At 39.2% G+C, this 21,223-nt stretch overlaps 1 protein-coding gene across 2 annotated transcripts in view; it reads right to left on the bottom strand.

Moving 5' to 3' along the window:
• Positions 1 to 21,223, bottom strand: part of si:dkey-215k6.1 (transmembrane protein 132C) — a 255,764-nt gene that overhangs the window by 168,588 nt on the left and 65,953 nt on the right. The window contains exons 1-3 of one of the 2 annotated variants that reach the window (XM_032515276.1): positions 18,013 to 18,017; positions 11,517 to 11,935; positions 10,259 to 10,827 (exon numbers count right to left, since the gene is read on the bottom strand). In XM_032515276.1, the coding sequence (XP_032371167.1) occupies positions 10,259 to 10,827; positions 11,517 to 11,774 (827 nt within the window). In that variant the 5' untranslated portion in view covers positions 11,775 to 11,935; positions 18,013 to 18,017. Of the gene's footprint in view, positions 1 to 10,258; positions 10,828 to 11,516; positions 11,936 to 18,012; positions 18,018 to 21,223 lie in introns of those variants that run through there. The other variant, XM_032515274.1, reaches the window with a different exon arrangement.

Below are 21,223 nucleotides of genomic sequence, written 5' to 3' on the forward strand. Positions count from 1 at the left end.
GTGTGTGTGTGTGTGTGTGTGTGTGTGTGTGTCTATCTATATTAATCATGGTAATATCCAAGGTCCTTGAAATAAAAATATAAGTCTTTGACAAAATAATTTGAAGAATTTAGAACTTCGGGTACAACAGTCCAGTAACAGTCCAGTACAATTGCAGAGCTCCAGTTAATCCACCTCTGAACAAGTGATAAAGCATTAGGAAGTAACCATGACATATAGTAAAAGAAAACAACGTGTAGTAAATCATGTCAAAACTTCAAGTTTTTTTGCTTAGTCACTGTCATGTTTTAAGTGTACACAAATGGGTTTTTAAGTCTTTTTTAAGTATCTTCCTAATACAACATTAATCACTTAATCTAAACAAAAATTTAAACTGAACTCTAAGAACATTAAAGGTGCTGTAGGTAGGATAGCAAAGATCCAGGACTTAGCCAAAAAATATGAACATCGACAACTTCTGAGTCCCTCCCCCCTTTCTGCTAGAGCACAAAGTGGCCGTCCCCCCACAAGGGCGAATGAATGTGTGTGCATGAGCAGTACTTGACACACAGACACCCCACCTGGCCCTGATTGGAGGATATGAACAGGTAGCGGTGGATTTTTGCAAATTACAGGCTGCACTACAGGCTGTAGATGGTGGCAGAAGAGCCAGTTTTTTTTTAATAACCTGTTTCATGTAGTTCTTCTTGAACATAGGGTCTGTTTCAGCATATATGACAGAAAGTTAGTTTTATTAGACTTACCCACTACACCTTTACAAAATCAATTTACAATCAAACTGAGGGGGAAAAAATCTCCTAATGTAAGCTTGTTTTACCTTTTTACCTATTGTCTATTTTTTACATTCAGATTTTTACAATCAGTAATTGTTTTTCAATTTCAGTCCATTCTTAATCTGATTTGGTCCAAGCAGTTAGGCTACGGTTGTACCAGTTGCCGCTCTCTCTCACAGTGGCCACATTCATGCCAGTTTTTTTTTTGTCCTTTTCCAATGTACATATCTAAAAGGCAGTATGTGCTTTGCCAACTAAACATGACAATGTATAATGAAATGCAACACACCAACAACAGGGAGTTAACATTTACTGTAAAGACAGCGTAGCACTAGCACAAACACAAACAGACGATAAAGCTGTGAAGCACCTTCACATAGAATATGCAACCCCATCTTACATGTGCCTACATGTGAAGCAGCGCAAGCACAAAAACTGTAATGATAAAAAAACAATACATTTCTTTATATAGTTTGTCTAGGGCAAAAAGATTAGCTATTTCCTAACAACAGTGTCCACAAACGACACAGAAACAAGCCACTCTTTCATCATCATCATCATATACTGATTTATCTTAGTTTATCATGAAGGCTGCAGCTGGCTGTTGTGGTCATGCATTTTCCTCAGGACCTTCTGCAAGAATTAATATTCGCCAAAGACTTCGGTCTGACCTTCCAGACTCAGCTGGACTCTTTCAGACTGGCTGCTGGCATTAGGTCATTGAATAATGTAGCAAAGCAATTTTTAAATGTCCACCATTTAGTGTGTGTGTGTGTGTGTGTGTGTGTGTGTGTGTGTGTGTGTGTCATCTAATATTGGAGATGCTGTAACACTCACAAATTAATGGGTTTATAATCTATATTCTTGTCAAACATGTGAATTATTGCTTCAATATGTCAGTGTGCATATGTCAATGTTAACTCTCTCAATGTATGAAAAAGTCTAAATACATTCCTGATAATCTTTTTATTACATTATTGTATATTTTAGTTTTCTCAGGAACTGTTTGTGCGCATATGTCCCTGTGTTACCATAATACCTCATATTATTCCCTTTCAGATTATTTGACTTGTTTATAGCAATAAATGCTGCAAATCGTTGCTGAAATTCAGTATTCAGTTCAGCATTCCATCCATTCTCATAGTAATTCACGTAGTCAAGTAATTATTCACGTAGTCAACGTTTTGCTAAAACAGTTGGCATGGCTTCTACAGATGGCGCGCTGTGGGGGCATGCCTTATAAGTTGGACCAATTAACGTAGAACTAGGTCAAAAGGGAAAAGGGAAAAGACCCTGCCACAAAGTAGGAGCGGAAAGAGTTACAGGAGGAACTGTGGTCAGAGGAACTTATTAACCCCCAGTTGGTCAAGTTGGAACATGAGAAAAAAAAAGGTTCTATGAACATTATGAACTGGTCGGAAACCGGCTTTTCTTTTTAAATCGTTCAATCATATGTGGTTGATGGTGTGGTCCTTGCTAGTGAACGACCTTGTCTAGCGGACTAGCCCCCAATGACTTGCTTCTCTAAAACAACATTGACACATCACACAGACACACAAAGCTCTATTTTCAACGTCTTGGAAAATTATTGTTTTCTTACAAATCCATCAGAGTCAGAACTATTTCACTTAACTTGCGAACTTTGGAGAGGTAGCATGTGTGCTTACAACACATGTCAGTTGGAGAACAGAGCATTTTGTTTCGTTCATTTAGATGTTTTAGTTTTTCTTATTAGTTGTCGATTACTCTACATAGCTTAATTTGCTAACTCTAATTATATATTGATACAACTAATATTAATTCCAATTCAATCTTCTCACTTCTTCACTCAGTCCCTTCAGTCTTAATTACTAAACTTTTCTTACTTTTGAAATCTCCCAATTAGCAATTTGTTAATGTAGAATAATAAGATGGAGAATGAGAAACAACTCTGTGCTGTGTATTCAAGGTGTAGTGCAGGGAAATATGATCCGCCGTGAGCACGTTCTACTTTATTTTGAAAATCAACCGATTGATTTATTTGTTTTTGTGCTCGACTTCCTGTCCCGCACTATCTGCCATGTGCTGAATTGCTCCAGAGCTCACACAAATAACACAAATGTAAAGTAGGTACTCAAAGGTTAACACTGTTCAACATCCTATTTCTTGTCATTTTGACAATCCACAATTGTCAGATTTGGTGATGGATTACTCATCAGTTAGCATTAGAGTTTCTAAAACATCTTTTAGAAGTACCTTATCATCCAACAAATTAAGCCGACATGTAACGTGAAACACTCACGCAAAAGCGTCTACCTGACGTCTACTTTGCTGACCAAGGACACAGTCAACTCTAGCTACTCTTGGGAGAAAGAAGAGATGACTAATTTTGACAATCAATTTAAGTACACAAAAAGTCAAAGCCTATTGAAGATCTTTTTACAGTAAATGTGGTACTACAGAACTGGCTTTCATTTACAGATGAAAAAAGTAAAAGCTCTAAAACAAGAACAAAAACAATCACAATCACCCAACACTATCAGTCACTTTATGAATAGAAAGCACGCTACTCTCTTTCGGTCGTGGGTGGTGTTTTTGTCTTCACACCCCACAAATGTATTGCTTTCATCCCAGCTAAAAGAAATGCATCTAATTCTCATTCTTTTTTTTCCTTTAGTGTCTTTTCAAGATTGGATAAAAAGTATTTGTCAGTTGCAGGGGTTTGACACAAAGAAGCAAAAAATCAAGGACACTGACACACAAACACATGAAGACAGAGAGAGAATACAGACTGACCTAGAGAGACTAATAACATGATATAATCCCATAGAACATATTATACATTTAGGCACACCAGAATCACATGTTGTACAACGCAAATGATGAGGAAGAGGATGCTTACCAAAGCGGATTTGCACATATGCAAAAACACAATTGCACTAATAATCATATGCAATGTGTTTACTTAAGGCAGCAAATACACTCACACTCACACACACACACACACACACACACACACAAACACACACACCACACACACACAGAAAATAATTGATTTTCCCTCCTTGCTGGTGAAAGGGCATTTGAGGTGAAATCGATGGTCGAGCTTTGTGGAGTAAAGGCATCCTGGACACGTGTGAGTACGTGTGTGGTGACACCGAGAAGAAAGAGTGTGTGTGTGAGATGTAACCAGCAGATATGACTAGCTGGTCCTTAGAAGTACATCTCCCCTCTGATTCTAGGAAAAATCCACTAATCCCTAAACACACACACACACACATACACACACACACACACACACACACACACACACACACACACACACACACAGAATATAGAGAGAAACGAGAGAGAACACGCACAGAATTTTAAAAACATATTTGCCTTTAGATAATCGCTATGTCAATCAGTCTCTCTGCAGTATATCACACTCTCTCTCTCTCACACATACACACACACACGCGCACACACACGTAAAATGTACAGTATCCCCTCATCAGTAATCATCTCGCTAATTACCTAACCAAACAATGATAGCACACAGTTTAAGACAACAGCTTTTTAATGAGGGAGATACTAATCACTTTGACCCTTGGTCTGTCAACATTCCCACTGTTAAAAAATATTGAAATGCTCAACTAAACCATTAAAAGCCTCAGAACTTATCTGGCAGGAGTTTCCACTGACTGAAACATTGTATTGAATATGTTTGGCTCAATGCTTACTCAACTAGAGCTGCATAGGACATAAATTCATCATCGAGTTGTGTCCTCTTTTCCTACCTTTTGAAGTTAGAAGTAATGGTGTGCGGTTAAGTGAGCTAAGTAATTTGTGTCTTTTGTTTTCTGATGCGTTCATTAAGGATAAATGCATGAAAAGGGAAGTTCTAGATTTGATTTTAGAGTGAATGAATTGTAGACATTCCAGCAGAAAACCACTTATATACTGTATGTTAACAATTGCCGGAGTAAGGGCTGTGTCCGTTTACTTTAGAGCTGGGTTGGCAGGTATGTACTTGGGCAGCAAGACTGTTGTCCTGTGTCTTTCTGTGTACAATGATACAGCAAAAAGAGTATTGTGCTTTGATTAACAACATGAAGATCGAATCAGAGGCTCCATTAACAGATGAACATTTATGGGGCAGTCGGAACATTATGTTAGAGAGTTAGCATAATTTTGCAAGGAAACTTTTTAAAATTTCTCTTTTGCCTTCTGCACTATTGTCACAATTGTTAATCCAGTAATGAATCAACCTAAAACCAGTTCATAAAACAAATTTTGGTTGTAGGTGTTACTTTCTCTGGTGCACAGGAATATATGTCAATAAAATGTACGGAGCTTGTATGAGTTTTTGGATGAACTGAGCAATAGGACAACAGTAACAAAAGTCAGAACCAACAGAAAAGTAATGGAAACAGAATTACATTGGAGACAATGTGCGTACTGTTTGACAGTTTTTTTTAGCCCACTGTAAAAACAGCCCCGGTCTGCTTGGCCCAAAAAATAGCAACCATCTTGCATATCTGATGCCCATAATCCTTTTGTTCTGTCATATTTAAGGATGTTTTAATGTGTTTAAGGGGAAAATGTGACATAATCGTACACCTTCACCGTTGCATGTGGCAAAGCGGAAACATAGCAAGAATGTCTGCATTGGACATCTGTTGGATAAATGTAAAACTGCAGCTAATCTGATGGAAACCTAGAATTATGATATGACAAGTTGGACAAATAACCGCTTTTTGACAAATCTCCTTTTTTCTTTTTTAAGATCTTGAATAATATGATAAACACAAAAGACCTTTATACTTTTTGAGTAGTTCTTAATTACTCAAAAGGTCTCTCCTCTTGGCCTTTCAAAATAAATCTTGTTTTAGGCACATAGAGCCAGGGACTCCATTTAAGTTTGGCCCATCAATATTATTAATATTTGTCAAAAACACATTACAGACTCATCTGGCACATGTGTCATATCTCTGTTGTGTTCTTTCAGCCATAAACATGTTTAGTTGTTTATCAGTCATTTTCAGTCCCAGTCTGTGACACTGGCACTCTGTAATACTATAAGTCCAGGAGCAGCAGACAGAGCGCACAGAAAACCTTTAGTTCAAATTGACTTATTAATTTCTTTTCTTCCTGTGACTAAACTTTTACCATCATCCTCTGGATTATTATAATAAAAGGAAATAATTACAGTTTTTCCACTTAGTATATGAAGACAATGTGTTCCTGCAAAATTGACTATTTTTTAAGAGTAAACTTTCACATGGACCCCTCCATATGAGAAATTAAGAACTTTTTTGGGAGGACAAAAGTCCATGGCTTTTCTTATGATTCTAACTTGTCTGGTAATGAATAGATAGATGAATATAAAACATATCATATTAATTAAAAAAACTCAACAATATCGTGATCATATACATTCACATTCACAATTCCAGCTAGTGGTCTGCAGACGGTCTCATCACAAACTGACACATTCATGTACGGTTACGTGAGACTACAAGCCCAATGACAGGTGATATAGCAAGGGAGCCCAACCCAATTTGGCAACTGTGTGTTGCCTCGAGTCCTCCGTCTTTGCATCTTTACTTTTTGGAAAAGCTGTAGAGTAAGGAAGAGATGCAAGTGAGGAAAGCTTTTCCCTTCCTTTCTTTCAGCGTTTTCTATCTCTTCAGTTATGTCCCTCATTTATTTCTCCTTTTATTCTTCCCCCTCTTTAATTTTCTTCCTCTTTCTGTATGTCTCTCTCGCTCGTCCTTTTTTCTGTGTGCCTTCATCACTTCAGCAGTTTACAATAATCACATCACCTCTGTGAGATGGAGCACACTTCAGGCTCATTACGTGTGTTGTCACACACACCACACAAACCCACACACCACACACAAACACAACACTCACACCACCAACACACCACCACACACACACACAGGAATGAGAACCACTTATACCTTATTACATGTCTGACTGTGCTTCTAACATGGGAGATTATCCATGGGACTGTATGCTAGGGCGGAGGGCAGGAGCAGCAGGTAGGACACACACACACACACACACACACAAGTCCTTGGTTCGAATCCAGGTCGTTCTGGGCATTTATGTGTGGCGTTGGTTCACCCAAAAAAACTCCCAAAAACAAACACACACACACACACACACACACACACAGAGAGGGAAAGATGAGCAGAAAAGATTTTAACATTGCATTGGTTTTCTCCAGCTCCCACCGTCCAAAGACATGCAGGTGTTGGGTTAATTGTTGGCTCAAAATTGTATGTAGGTGTGAGTAAATGGGAGTGTAAATTGTTGTCAGTCTCTATAAACCCTGTGACTGGCTGGCTGGCTATCCAGGGTGAACCCTGCCTCTCCCCCAATGTCAGCTGGGATTGGCTCCACACAGAGCAGGGGTGTAGTACAACAAAGACAAAGTGTCTTCAGAGGAAAACCAAAGAGGCTACCTTATCACAACTGTCTGTGTGTGTGTGTGTGTGTGTGTGTGTGTGTGTGTGTGTGTGTGTGTGTGTGTGTGTGTGTGTGTGTGTGTGTGTGTGTGTGTATGTGTGTGTGTTTAATACACAAACATCAGCGTGTCTGTGTGCATGTACTGTGAAGAAGTATGTGTGTGTAAACAGGGCAGAGAGAAATAGTGTGCTCAGTGTCTCAGTCTCCTTCTGTGCCTGTGTTTGTGTGTGGTTGTGTGTGTTTGTGAACTTTGTCAGCAGGTAGTGGGACAAGGTGCAGTCTAGCCATTTGTTCTTTTCCTCCAGTGTCCTGAGATGACCTCAGGAATGATTGCACACAAAGAAATACACTTCTTAGATCCTGTTGACAATATTGATTTGTGTCTGCATCTTTTTGAATTTTTAGAATATCCTGTTAGAAGATTAAATCTCACCAATAACACCATTTTACTTTAGAGTGAACAGGGTCTTGAGGCTGTTATCACTTGTCAGTTTTGTTATTGTATTCAAACCCCCATTGCTAAGGATCTTCTTCCCTACAAGTGGTTAATGTGTACTGATTTGCATCCTAGACCTACTGGCATTTCAAATAACTTGTCTGCAAAGCAACACAATCAAATCATTTATCAAATACAGTGCAATTTTATTGCTGCCAGACGGAGGTTCACTCATTTCATATGAAAAAGCTTGTGCTTGTGATATGTGATTACGTTGCATATGCAATGTTCTGCAAAGAAAGTTTGTAACAGTATAAGTGACACAAACAGTTTTAAAAGTCCTGCAAATCCATGGTAAAGCTATTCATGCAATGTCATGAAAATCCCAGAAGGCTTTCTAATGTCGAGCCAGTTTGAGAGACTGGAGTAGGAACAACCTCCAACTGCTACTTTTCGCCACAATGGGAGTAAATTTAACCTGGTGACATCCGTAATAACTATTCGGTCATGTACAGATGGTGCTTGATTAACTTCCTTGTTTGTTTTGTTGTCAAACTTATCTCTACAATGCTGCGGAGTAAGGTCTGGCTACACCACACATACAGTACGTACATTTTGGGATAGGAAAAAAATGCTCTGGTTTGTATGCATTTCTTCAAACCAGGGAACATATTTTTAAGCGAAGGACACCTTAACTGAAAGCAAGATGGAGCAGGGACCCCATACTACATACAGTATATTGTGTAAAATTAAGTTACAAATTATTAAACTGGGGCTACAAAAACATGTAGGGTGGCCTAAAGCCTTCATACACACCTTTTTTGCATTGGATTTATAAATCATGTCTTAATATTAAACATACATAATATGTTGGATTCATGTTAAGACTTCAATATTTGAAAAAACTTTCAAAAATTAATAATAATTTGGCAGCCCCCCTGTATTGACTCTGAGGACCCATTAGGGGTCCCGGACCCCCTGTTGAAGATCCCTGCTTTAAACCAACTGCAATCGTCTTGGGCGGCGCTACGCTCCGGACGCGGCAACAATGGCGTGGAAAAATGATCTCGTGAAGGAATTTGTTTTGCACCTCACAAAAAAAAAAATGCCACAAACAATATTAACTTAAGTTAACTGTTAACACAATACAGTAACATGAGCTATACAAATTACCTGGATAAATGGTTAGATGTAATTTGCTCTTACGATTGTTTAGCCGTGTATACTTCATCCATAGCAATCCCACACCAATCGGTCCCAAAATGTCCCAGTTAGATACCAAATGCAGTGAACATATTCTATGTAATTTTTTACAATTAGTCCCTGAAAGAACCAAGCATGCCTGCCTTGTTACACAATCCTTATTTTCTTCAAAACTTGCAAATTTCAGCATGTTGCTTGCTAGCTCGAAATTTGTGGTTGTTTCCCAAAGCAAATAGAATTTGAGAACGGCAACACACAGAGAGAGGAAGATGAGGGACAGGGATGCCAGGTATTTATCCTGGAAATGTAAATTTTTGTTAATCCAGCTTTTTGTTAAAACTGTTTGGTGGGACAAATGACACATTAGTATATGAAGTCCCAGCTCTGCCCAGCTTCAAATTAAGTAGAGTTCTACTCAGTCAGAATAAGGAAATACATGTCATTAATTACATCAAATAGAATTAGATACTAAGACATTCTCCAAAGGCAGCACAAATATCAACATTCTCTTCCTGGAAGGGTATTATTGTCATTCTGAAAAATGCAGCAACTGAAGCGGTTCCACATACAAATGTTCAGCTTTCATTATCTAAAATGGATTCTTCTCAATAAACATGTTCAGTGTTCCAGGTTTTCTTTGAGTGAATGTGAGACTGAAATACTGAAAAATGTATTCAAAGTTGTTCAGAGATGCTTTCTAAAATGTTTTTAATAGTTCTAGCCTCATTGCCTCATAAAATGCTAGAGTATATACAGCCACGGTGTTGTGTGCTGGGATGTTCTCTAAATAGAATACATTGAGAAAAATGATAAATCTGTCATTTTGCAGCCTGAAATTCCTAAAGTCAGTGTGTGAAGTGATGAAGCATAGATGGGCTGCCGTTATGCATGCTTAGTCTAGATCAGGGGTTGTAAATTCATTTTTGTTAAAATTTGTTTTCTGGGATACAAGCACTTGAAAACAAATTGCAGATTATGTGGAAAACCATGTAGGTGAATTCTTAAGGCACACCTGAGACACATTATGGGTACCACCTTATAGTATGAGAAGCCAGGATCTACTCTAATGTTATGCTTCTTCTTTCCCTGTCACCCCAACCTTAAGTCCCTCAGCCTTTCCCTCTCCCGCTTCTCATTTTCTGTGTTTTCTTCTCTTGTCATGAATATTCATAAGGTTGTTCTTTGCAAGGCTCCTGAAAGAAGCTTGGTACACAAAGGTGACAGCCATCAACCTCGGGAGGCAGCGGTGTCAAGAGATGAGAGAGAGCAGATGAGGAGGAAAGAAATAAGTGGAGATGATAGAAAAAAAGAATCAGAGAAACCGTAGAAAAAGGGAAATGAGACAAAAGAAAGAACAGAACACAAAAAAAAAAATAAAAGCCAAAGAAGTTATTCGTGTTCCCACCTCAATGTAAACTGTTCCGTGTTTGAACCTGTCTTCATGTAGACGCCAAACGCCACCGTCTTGCCAAGCCGAACCGGACTGGGTGGCACCAGAACCTCCACATTTTCATCCAGTCTCAATTTTTCTCCTTTGGCAGAAACCGGGCCCACAGTCATTGCCACAGAACCAGCTTTCAGCATGTCCTGAAGTCCCCCATCTACTGGGGGGCTCCACTGGCCCATGCCCAGGCCTCCAAGAGGCCCAACGTTTGCATTCTGACCTCTCCATGGCTCATTAACAATTGAGGGACACTCTTGACCAGCTCCTTCCACTGGTATGATTGAGTAATACACATCCACTGATGGTAGAGTGATTTCAGGAAGTCTTTTTCTCACTTGCGGTGGTGTAAACCAAGCTGGGGGAATCTCCAGACGGACCACACAGATGCCAGATGGTCCCATGAGCCGGCAGCCCGCCGAGGGGGCTGCTTCACTGGTGTCACGGATGGCCATGGCCCTAACACATGGGAGGAGGGCTAAAGGAGGCGGCTCAGGCTCATCCCAACGCCGCCCTACCAGATAAAACAGCACCTGAGGACAAAATAAATGCAGATAATGTAAAAATTGGTAAATTAGTAGATGAACAGCTAGCCAACAAGATAATTGTCCAATGATACCAAAACAATCAAAAACTACAAATGTTCTCTTGCAAAATGGGTCGGAAATGGCAAAGAAAATGATCATCTGCTCCAATTTATGAAAATGATTTTTGTGTCTTTCTTTCTTGCAGACAGATTTCTGCATGAGTATATTCTTTAAATGTGCCCTAACCAATGTATTGACATCAACAATGGGTATTTACATTTACAGTGGATGGAAAGTACTGTACTTCCCTCAATTACTTACATATAATGTAATGTGAAAGGTATTACTCGTACTGTTAAACCCAAAAACATTTACCACCCAACCATGCAGCCCCTCAGCTCCACAGAGCATTATATGATCTTTCAGCTAACTGTTTCTGTTTTCCAGCACGCAACTTTTTTGCTTCATTTCACTCTTACTGCTTTTATTCTTTTCCTAGCCAAAGGTCAAGCTTCAAGTGTTCATTAATGTATGTAATGATAGAATTCTCTCTCTATCTCTCACTCATCATGCTTCCTGTTTGGGATTGGCCTATTAAGTATAATGTAAAGCCTAAAGCCTTAGTTAATTGCATAAGAAGATTTATGAGTAAAAAATGAATGAACATTCAAAGTAAAACAATAAACTGCCAGTACCTGTATCCAGGGCCGTGTTGACCCCACTCTGGGCACCACCACTTGACCTTTGACCCTCCAGTTCAAAGTCACCTGGTTAGTCGGCAGCAGCAGATGTGGTGGTGGTCCCTGAAGCAGCTCCACTGGGATTGGCTGCTCAATGCTCAGGTTTCCGTAGCTGCAATTGACACTTGGCAGGGATTGTGGGGCGGCAATGGCTGGTTCCAGTTGGTGGAGGAAGAAGGGCTCAGTCCACGATGAAAGGCTGCCGTTTCGCATCACCTCTTGATTGGCTTCCCGCAGGAAGAAGGCAGAGTCTGCACCACTTAGCTGGCATTGGACTGGGAGGTAGGTGGGAAGGGAGGAGGAGAACCGGGGCTGGGAGAAATCCAGCCCTCCTCCTGGTCCAACTCCTGCTGCTCCTGCTGGGCTGTCAGACACTGAGGAAGAACAGGGAACGTCAAAAAACGATGGAAAACAATTAACTTCATAATTATAAAAACATGCCTTTCATAAAAAAAAAGAACTAATGCAAACCCTGACTAAAGCGCACAGTAATTATAGTGTCATTTGTAACTGAAATCCAAAGCATCCAAATCATCTAATAAAGTCAAGTAAACAAAGTGTGTAAATCCAAGACTCATTGACATGTAAAATGTATATTTATTATATACACACACTGATATAGACACACACACACACACTTCGATCATCTTTTTTCACATAAATTCTCGCATTAAAACTCATTGCCACAACATATACCACACTACATGGTGTTTCTCTACAAGGAGAAATGAGCACACACATTCGTTCTCAGGCCTATTCCTACACAAGAGTAATTGACTCAGCATCACACAGGGATCCACATTAATGCATTACTTTTGTTGTCCCCATTCGAAAGGAATTATACTAGCATATATCAAAAATGACATTTTGCTCTTTGGCAGTTTATTTACATTTATTTACATACTGTTTTTTATTCATTTTCTACTGTATTTACTAGGCATTTCACAAAGATTGTGAGTTTGAAGCCTGGGATTACCTTGGTTTTGGTGCAGTATCTCATTTCAGACAAATACAAGGGGTTACAATGCTTTGATGGGAGGAAGTTTTGATCCCTACTCTTTATCCTTCATCGCTCAGTATTTATTATTCATCTGCTGTTTGGCTTGTCAGCAATATACAGTGCAAGGCACTAAACCACCAAACTGATCCCTTATTGCACACTCTTGGAATATGCGTGTTATCTAAATAAACCACAATTAATCATATTGTGGTTTAGTAAAGTTCAGGAAGATATTGAAAAATAACATTGTTTTTACTATTATTGTTTCTTATTCGTTTGTGAATATTTAATGTTGACTTAAGATGTATCTTAAGATTTACCTTCTACTGTACGTGAATACCCGTTGGCTCGATATTGGAATTTCCTGTTCCTACATATTTTTGGGACATCCTATTTAAAACAGAGAGCCACCTCTGTTTAGATCTAAAACATACTATATATGTACTGTGTATATATAAATACATATATATATACACACACACTGGACATACAGTATATATATATATATATATATATATATATATATATATATATATATGTGTGTGTGTGTTAATGTGTATATATGTGGGAATGATGCCCGCTAACAATAGAAATAACAAAATATACTGTAGAAAACTGAACATGAATGCATTAAATGGAGTTCTGCTGTACAAATGCCACAGAGAACATTTATAAAATAGTGCATTTTACTATACAAAAATAGATGGAATGATTTCCATTTTAACACACCAAGGAACTAGCGCTGGCACAAACAAAACACACATGTACAGAAGTGGGTTTGAGAGGAAATGTGTCTTTCCTTGTATCCTAGGGTAGCGGAGTGTGAAAATATAATGAGGGTGGGATAGCATAGTGCTGTCTGGGGCAAGTCATACTGAGGAGACTTCACAAAAAAATAATGGCAGAGAAATAAAGTGATACCTCAGAGCAACATGAATAAGCAGGCTGGTTTGGTTATGCTGCATGGGCACGTACGGATAAGAGGAGAGAGAGAGACATAGAGAGAGAGAGAGAGAGAGAGAGAGAGAGAGAGAGAGACGTGGTGACGTGGAAAGAAAAACACAAAGAGACAATTCCATGAAGAAAAGATGAGTGAGACAGATGAGAAGGAGAAACTAAAAGGAGTGGGACAAAAATAAAAAAATAAAGCTTAGGAGTGAAAGTCGAGATGGGCTGATAAGGGGAAAAAATTTAGAAGCAAAATTAGTTTGTGTTTATACTGTATTCATGGTTATACTGAGTGTTGGGTGCTTGGTCATGTGCTTTACCGGGAAGACAGTTAATGCTGAGGCAAACTTGTTAGGGTCATGAGAGGACACATTTCTTTCATATTAATGTAGAGTAAAATATACAGCTTATTTGGCATCATCCATACTTTAATAAACATAAAACATCAATTAAAAAAGGGTTATAAATCATTATTTAGTGACTAACTTCATGTTGGATTAGAGGTCAATATTATGCATTTATTTATTTATGACTGCAGGGTCACAGAAGTCTAACACTTCATGTTTTGGAGCTTATCCATATTGAGGAGTTGAGAGTCACATGCAAAAAAGGCTGGTTGAATTGTAGCCAAAGTGAATTTTTTAGATGTAGTTTGTTATCATCTACTGCTGACTGACAGATGACTGACAGTTATGTGGTCAAACACACATCAGCACATTATCCTCAGTAAACCTTTTTTATATTTTTTTATTCTTTTCTTTTTAATATATGTGTCCTTGAAATACAAAGGCCTGCATGTGTGGCCGTGTGTGTCCACAGGAGTCTTATGAAGCATATGTCCCAATCCCGAACAGGGAACTCGAACAGCTGACACACACACACACACACACACACACACACTGCTTCTACTCTTGTCATAACTGTAATTTATTCTGGACTCATACACAGACACACACACAGACACACACACACACAGACACACACGCACACACAGAAAATGTAAGTCAGGATTGATCCTTTTCAAATCTGCCATCCAAACACTGGTATACCATTGCCTACCATTAAACTTGGCATGGTCCTGATTACCTGGCATCATTACTTTGGCAACCACCAACCACAAGAGGAATCCATCCCCACTGTGTCATGCTGCACACTGTGTCTGTGTATGTGCGTGAAATGTTTCTAAGTGCCTGTGTGTGTGGATTTCACTGGTCCAGTGGGTCAATTTATGTGCATGTATGGTTAAGTATGCAAAAATGTGCATCATCAGTAACACAAAGTGTACTGTATATATTCATATGTATGTGTGTGTGTGTGTGTGACAGCAAATAAAGCAGGATAGGCCTTCAGAGGATCACAGATGGGCCTTGTCAAATCTCTGTACATCTGGCTTTGTTCCTACCCCTACACTCACACCCACACCCACACATACACCCACCCACCCACACCCACACAAAATAATCAAAACACAGTGGAGCGTGTAGGACAGGATGAAAGAGAAAGAAAGAAAGATAGCGAGAAGCAAAAAGAGATGTGTTTCGAGTAAGAAAGAGAGATACCAAGATATGATTGTGGCATTAGCACTGCTTGATATTGTGTTGGTTAAATATTGACTCAGATTTTTATATTTACAGTAATGAAAGACAGGCACACAAATATGATTAGGGCTATCTTCCATATTAACATGGTTTAGGTATCTGTCTGCAAGTGTGTGTGTGTGTGTGTGTGTGTGTGTGTGTGTGTGTGTGTGTGTGTGTGTGTGTGTGTGTGTGCGCACGCACTCAAGTGGGACAAACTCAATGTTGCACCAACATTACCTTTAACAGCAAGCTGTTACACGAACACAGCAAAAACATGAACTTGAATATTCACACATAAACCATGGGTTCATTTAACTTTTCTGTGCATACTTTCAGTTTCATTTTCAGCCAGTGGTGCATTGGCATAGTCCAGGGTTGCCATGCATTGCCAAAGCAGAAGGTGTCAAATTCTCCAAAATGTTATGTTGATTTACTGTTCCTCCCAATTTTCCTTAAATGTATGACAACCAAGTACAAAGTCCCTCAACTCCCTGCTCCATTCCATCTGTTTGGTCCACTATGCCAGTCTTCCTCTTTTTCTTGCTTAGGTTGTTTTGTACAATTGAACAAACAGTTAATCAAAGCTATTCTGAGCCGGCAGTTAAAAGTAAAACATGTCCACGACTGCTTTTCTATATCTGTGAACTGTAGGAAATGAAATACAAAATATCCCAAATTGATCAGTGTTTGATAAAAAGCATCAATATATATGCTTCACTCAAAGCTTTTATTCACAGAAGCAAATTGCCCCCGTCCCCCACCTGAAAAAAATAAAATACTGTGCAGACACAGCACAGCAAAGAAATATCCATCATGGCAGAATTTCCTGAAAAGAATTAACTCCATTGATCACACGGATGGCAACCTATCTGAGACGGAGAAGGAGGGAGATGGGGACAGAGAGATGGATACAGGGAGATATATAGACAGGGATGGTGCGAGATGTAGAAGAAATGAAGGAAAGAGTGTTGCGGAGGAGAGGTAATAGGGGAAAAGAGGATGAGAGAGGGATGAGGTTTCTATTTCTGAGCAGAACATTCATCACAAGCATGAGTTTATTTTTGTGGTCACTCTATCTCTCGTTCTCTTTGCCTGTCTCTCTATTTCCCCCCCCTGCACAATCTCTCCTTAGTGGTGTTAATATTTTAAATGTTAAAGGGGAACTCCAATGATTTCCCACATAAGTGTCACTATACTAATCATAAGTTGTGCTGCTCAGCTTGTGAAAATGTGTTGTATAATGTCTTCTGCGGCTCTGAAGGAACTTTGTCAAGTCAGAGAATAACCCCTGAGGATGTCAAAGTGATTAAAGAGACTAAACATTTGCAACTGAAAGTCTGTGTTTCAAAATGCAAGTGTGGCGTTTGATGGCCTTGTCCAAAGCCAAATGGTCTAATGGAAAATGTTTTTGGTTACATTACAGGAAATGTAGGATCCAGTATTGTTGGAGGTCCAGTCACCTAAAGTAAGTAAATCCCCAAATTTTCTGCTTCAATTTTGACCACTTCCTTTTTATTCAAGTCACCTGCTGTCCCTGTAGTGTTTAATTTAGAAGAGCATTGCCTCATTTCATTACACTGGGACGGTTGTGGATAAGTGGTAGAGCAGTTGCCTGCCACTCAGGAGGTTGGTGGTTCAATCCCTGTTGAGGTGTCCTTGGACAAGCCACTGAACCCTGAGTTGCCCCTGATGCTATGCCATCGGAGTGTAAGTGTGTGAGAGTTATCTAATGAGCAGGTGGCACCTTGCCTTGGCCATGTGTGTGAATGGTTCCTGTACTATGCAAAGGTGGTCTAAATGGGCCCTTCACAATATTTCGAGACATTTTGAGTTATGCGACAATTGAAATCGAAAATCTCCTTAAAGCTTGCTGTGTACACATAGGTGGATGCCAATTATTGTGTCAGGAGCTGCAGAAAAAAAGGGAACACCTAACACCATTATGAAACTCAGTAAAAAAGTCCTGGTAAGGAACAAACCTGTAAGGGATGAGTTTGTTGAGACTGTGTTAGAGAGGTGTAAATGCAGCTCAGCTAGTTTTTGAGAGCGTGATATATTGTATTAAAATGTAAAATGTTCTTTTTATTTTGTCGACCTTAAACTGTCAGACTGTCCTCACCCAGGAAATTACCAAGTTGATTGTGCAAGCAGCTCATAATGACCTAAATCTATGTTTTTATGGCTGTAGTAATTACCACATGAGCAACTGAGGAAGTGTGGTGCCAAAGTGTGGCGGATGGGTCAAAGAAACAAAGGACTGCCACCCCACACCGGGGTTTGTGATCTGTCTGAAACCAAAAGTCAACAATCACTTTTTGAAATGATTCGACTTTTACGGACCTTAGTCCGCAAAGCAGTTACCTTCTCATGTTACATGATGAAAACCGCGGTTGTTATGTTAAGTCACTGCTGACGTATTCGGACCTATCCCACAACAGTTTAGGAAGAGAGGATTTTTCCTCTTTCAAAGTGTTTTAGCTGTTTCATCTTGCTGTAAAACCTCACATATCAAAGTGCTGACTGCCAGACCTCTTTAATTGCTGACTAATGCTGCTAATTGGAATTCAACCCAACATGACAAACCTTTAGAGCAGTTTTTGTTATTGTGAAAAAGTTACCTCTGAGTTTGTCCATAGAGTGTTTACAGAACTCTATGTACCCCTGGTAGAATAATTCCTGATACTCCCACACACGTATGCTCACACCACCTGTTGATTGATGTCCCTGTCATTGGGTCAGTGAAGCCACATTCCCCCAGATATGGTCTGATTACCACCTTTTTCCTCTGCCACTTACCCCCCCAACTCACCAGCATGGACCCAACATCTCGGTCTCTCTTTCTCTCTGTCTGCATCTTTTTCTCCTCTATACCCTCCTTGTTTTCCTCCCGTTTGTCTTAGCCCTGTTCTGTTTCCCATTACACCTTTCCATAGGTGTAATTAGATGGGAAGGCAGGGAGACATGTTATAGCTAACAATTTCACAAAAATCATGCGTCCATCAGTTAATGACAGTCTCACACTTTTTGAACATATTGGAGACAGAGTGACAGTGTGAGAAAGACAAATTATTTAGTCTATAGGCCAGCTGTACTATATTTTAGTCCGATTTTGAGCAAACATAACACTTTCTCAACACATTGTTCAGCTCAGGACGTTACATTCCAAATGATTACTTGATTATAATTAGGATAAACATTGTATTTTACAGTTCTCCTGGTTTAGGACTGTAATTATAGACTGTGGACCTCTGCAGTTCGTGGTAATGTCTCCCCCAAAAGTTGAAATTAAATATACCTTTTGCCGTTCCACTTTTGCCAATATTTTCCCCTTTTTTTATCAACTTTGCCCCCTCTCCAATTTTCTTTTTACTTTCATTCACTTTGTCCATTCACTCCATTTCCAGTCTCTCCTTGAGAAGTATGAGAAAGGAAGTGAAATGCATAGACCCACTGAAGGAAATATAAGATGGTGGGATGGAGGACTTTGGAAATTGTGGATGTGAATTCTGCGAGAATGACTCATGTCAATGCGTGTGTATGTGTGTGTGTGTGTGTGTGTGTGTGTGTGTGTGTGTGTGTGTGTGTGTTTGTGTGTGTAAGTGTGTGTGTGTGAGAGTGTGTGTGTGCGCGTGTGCGTGTGGGGGTTCTTTGAGTGTGTTTGTGGCAACAGATACAGGGAAGTGTGAAGAGCAATTTCAAATGGTCATCATACCACTGAGAGACAGAGACAGATGGAAAGAAAGGAAAGGCCTCTCAGAAAGGACTCACACTGGCCCACACACACAGTATCCAGAGAAATACATTTTTTTCTGAATGAGCATCATGTTCTGTAAATTGTCTTTATTGTAGGGATTTATGTGAAATGTCTGTATGAAAGTGTGTCGCATGGCCTGAAATTTCCACTTTGCCCACAATGACACAATTGCCCCAAAGCCTGGCACAGTTTCTGTTGTCATGCGTGACACTGTTTATTGCATTTCTGGAGTATAAATTTTAACCTCTCTTCAACCTTTTTGAAAAATGACCACGTCACACACATTTAAGCGGTGGTTCTAAACTGGAGACTTTTGTTCCAAAAGTGGACTGCTGGTACATTGATTGAATTCAGAGTGTGTGTCAATTGGGTCAAAAAGTACTTTCATTACTGTTCCCACTGCACGCCAGTAGCGGTAGTAGAACCATGGTGTGAAATTCACACCATTTGAGGATATGTTGTGTTTTGAGCATGTCTATTCTCAAACAGTTTGAGAACTTTACTGTACTTTCTAAGAAAGTGAGTTTGTAATCAGTCACTTTATCTGGTAGAAAAAAATGGATGGGATGAAGAAAATGTAGTGTGTAAATTTACTGCATAAATATACATTTTCCTATATGTTATATGATAGGTTATCAAAAACAAAAAAAATAGAATATGAACAGTAGAAAATAAATGCATGACATTTGGATAAGATGGCTAGCATTTATTCATTGATTGCTCTTGCAATTTGCCCTATAGGCTAATTTGCTGGTACAATAACACATAAATCAACTCTTTACTTTGGTGGTTATTCTATGTCATATGTTAAAGTTGAGCCAACAGTATCACCTGCAGTGCCTCACCCCAAACATGGCAACCAAAAAGAGTGATAAACAAACAAAGTAGAAGTTTCTTCAATAAAAACAGAGTTGTGAAGAAAAGCATCTGTAAGTGTTGGGCCAGGATCTTCTGGCTATGAATATGAGGAAAGGATATATCCATCGGGCCTTGGTGCCATTCAATTCTATACTTCAGTAGTCCACAGCCAGGCAGCCAACTTGTAAAAGCTGCTTATAAAATGGGCTAAATGAATTTGAGCATCAACTAACTTAATGGGCCAATAGGAACTAAGTATCTAGGGAGAAAGGAAAGGAGGAAATGATGGTGGGCAACAGGCAGAAGATGAGTTTCTTCAGGAGGATAATAGGTATCAAAGAGGGGGGGAGAAAAAGAAGGACAGAACATAACCCGAAAGCATGGGAGCAGAGTTGTTGGGGAGAAAAAAATAAAATAACCAGATAATTTTCAGTCCCTACAACTTTGAAGCACAAACAGATGGATGAAAAAGGAAAAAAGAGAAAGTAGAAAATAAAGGATGAGTAGAGAACTCTGAGCAAGGCTTGAAATACAAATAATGTAGATTTACATTTCAGGGTTGAAGTTAAATGTATTTGTCTTCAACGTAAAAAAAAAAATATCCAAACTTCTGCTCTTCCAACACAGCAATGAATATTCAATATAGCATGCTACTGTCAGGGTGAAGGCAATAATTCCATGAGAATAGTAGGCTAATTATTTGTAAAAGACAGTCTAGGCACATTGGGCAGGCATACAGCATACACCACACAAACACACACACAGTAAATATGTGTAAATGTTTGAAAATTAACATGTGCACTGTAAGGTGGATGCACACATCTCAGACCTGAAAGAAGCCCCAGGAGCTTGTGACCACCAGCGGCGCTGTGAAGCAATTTGGCATCCTGCCAACTGCAGTGTAGAGAGTAGTTATCTATACCGACAGTTGGTGGATGTTAAAAGTAGCACGTGTCAGTCAAAAAGGAGGAGAAGTAGACGGTAAGCCAATGTAAGCAACAGAACAGTTTCGAAACAATTAAGTATTCTTAATTAATTAAGAATTAATAATAATTATATTTATTCCATGTTTTTGTTTGGCCTTGAGGTTATACAATGCAATTTAGTGCAAAATGTAACTTGCAAAGAAAGCTAAACAGGTTACCTTTAAATTACATACATCAATAATGTTACTACCTGTTACAATGCATTGTATTCAGCATGGACCAACTAATTGCGGACCATTGATTTCCACTCACACAGACAAAATGTCACCACTCCTTAAGGCTGTCATTATAATGCTTTTTTCAAAGGTTAAGGAACACTTAATTGTACTTATTTAAAAACGTTCTTGGGTATTGAGTATTTGGGTTCTCGCTATACTTAACAGCGCTCTGCAATCTGGTTGTGTCCTTTTTTATTTTAAACATGCAGTTCAACCACTACTCAAGAAAACCAACTTGGATCCATCAATTCCCAAAAATTATAGGCCCATTTCCAAGATGCCTTTTATTTCTAAAATCTTAGAAAAAGTTGTTTCCAA

The sequence above is a fragment of the Etheostoma spectabile genome, chromosome 5, assembly GCF_008692095.1.
Source record: "Etheostoma spectabile isolate EspeVRDwgs_2016 chromosome 5, UIUC_Espe_1.0, whole genome shotgun sequence".
NCBI lineage: Eukaryota > Metazoa > Chordata > Actinopteri > Perciformes > Percidae > Etheostoma > Etheostoma spectabile.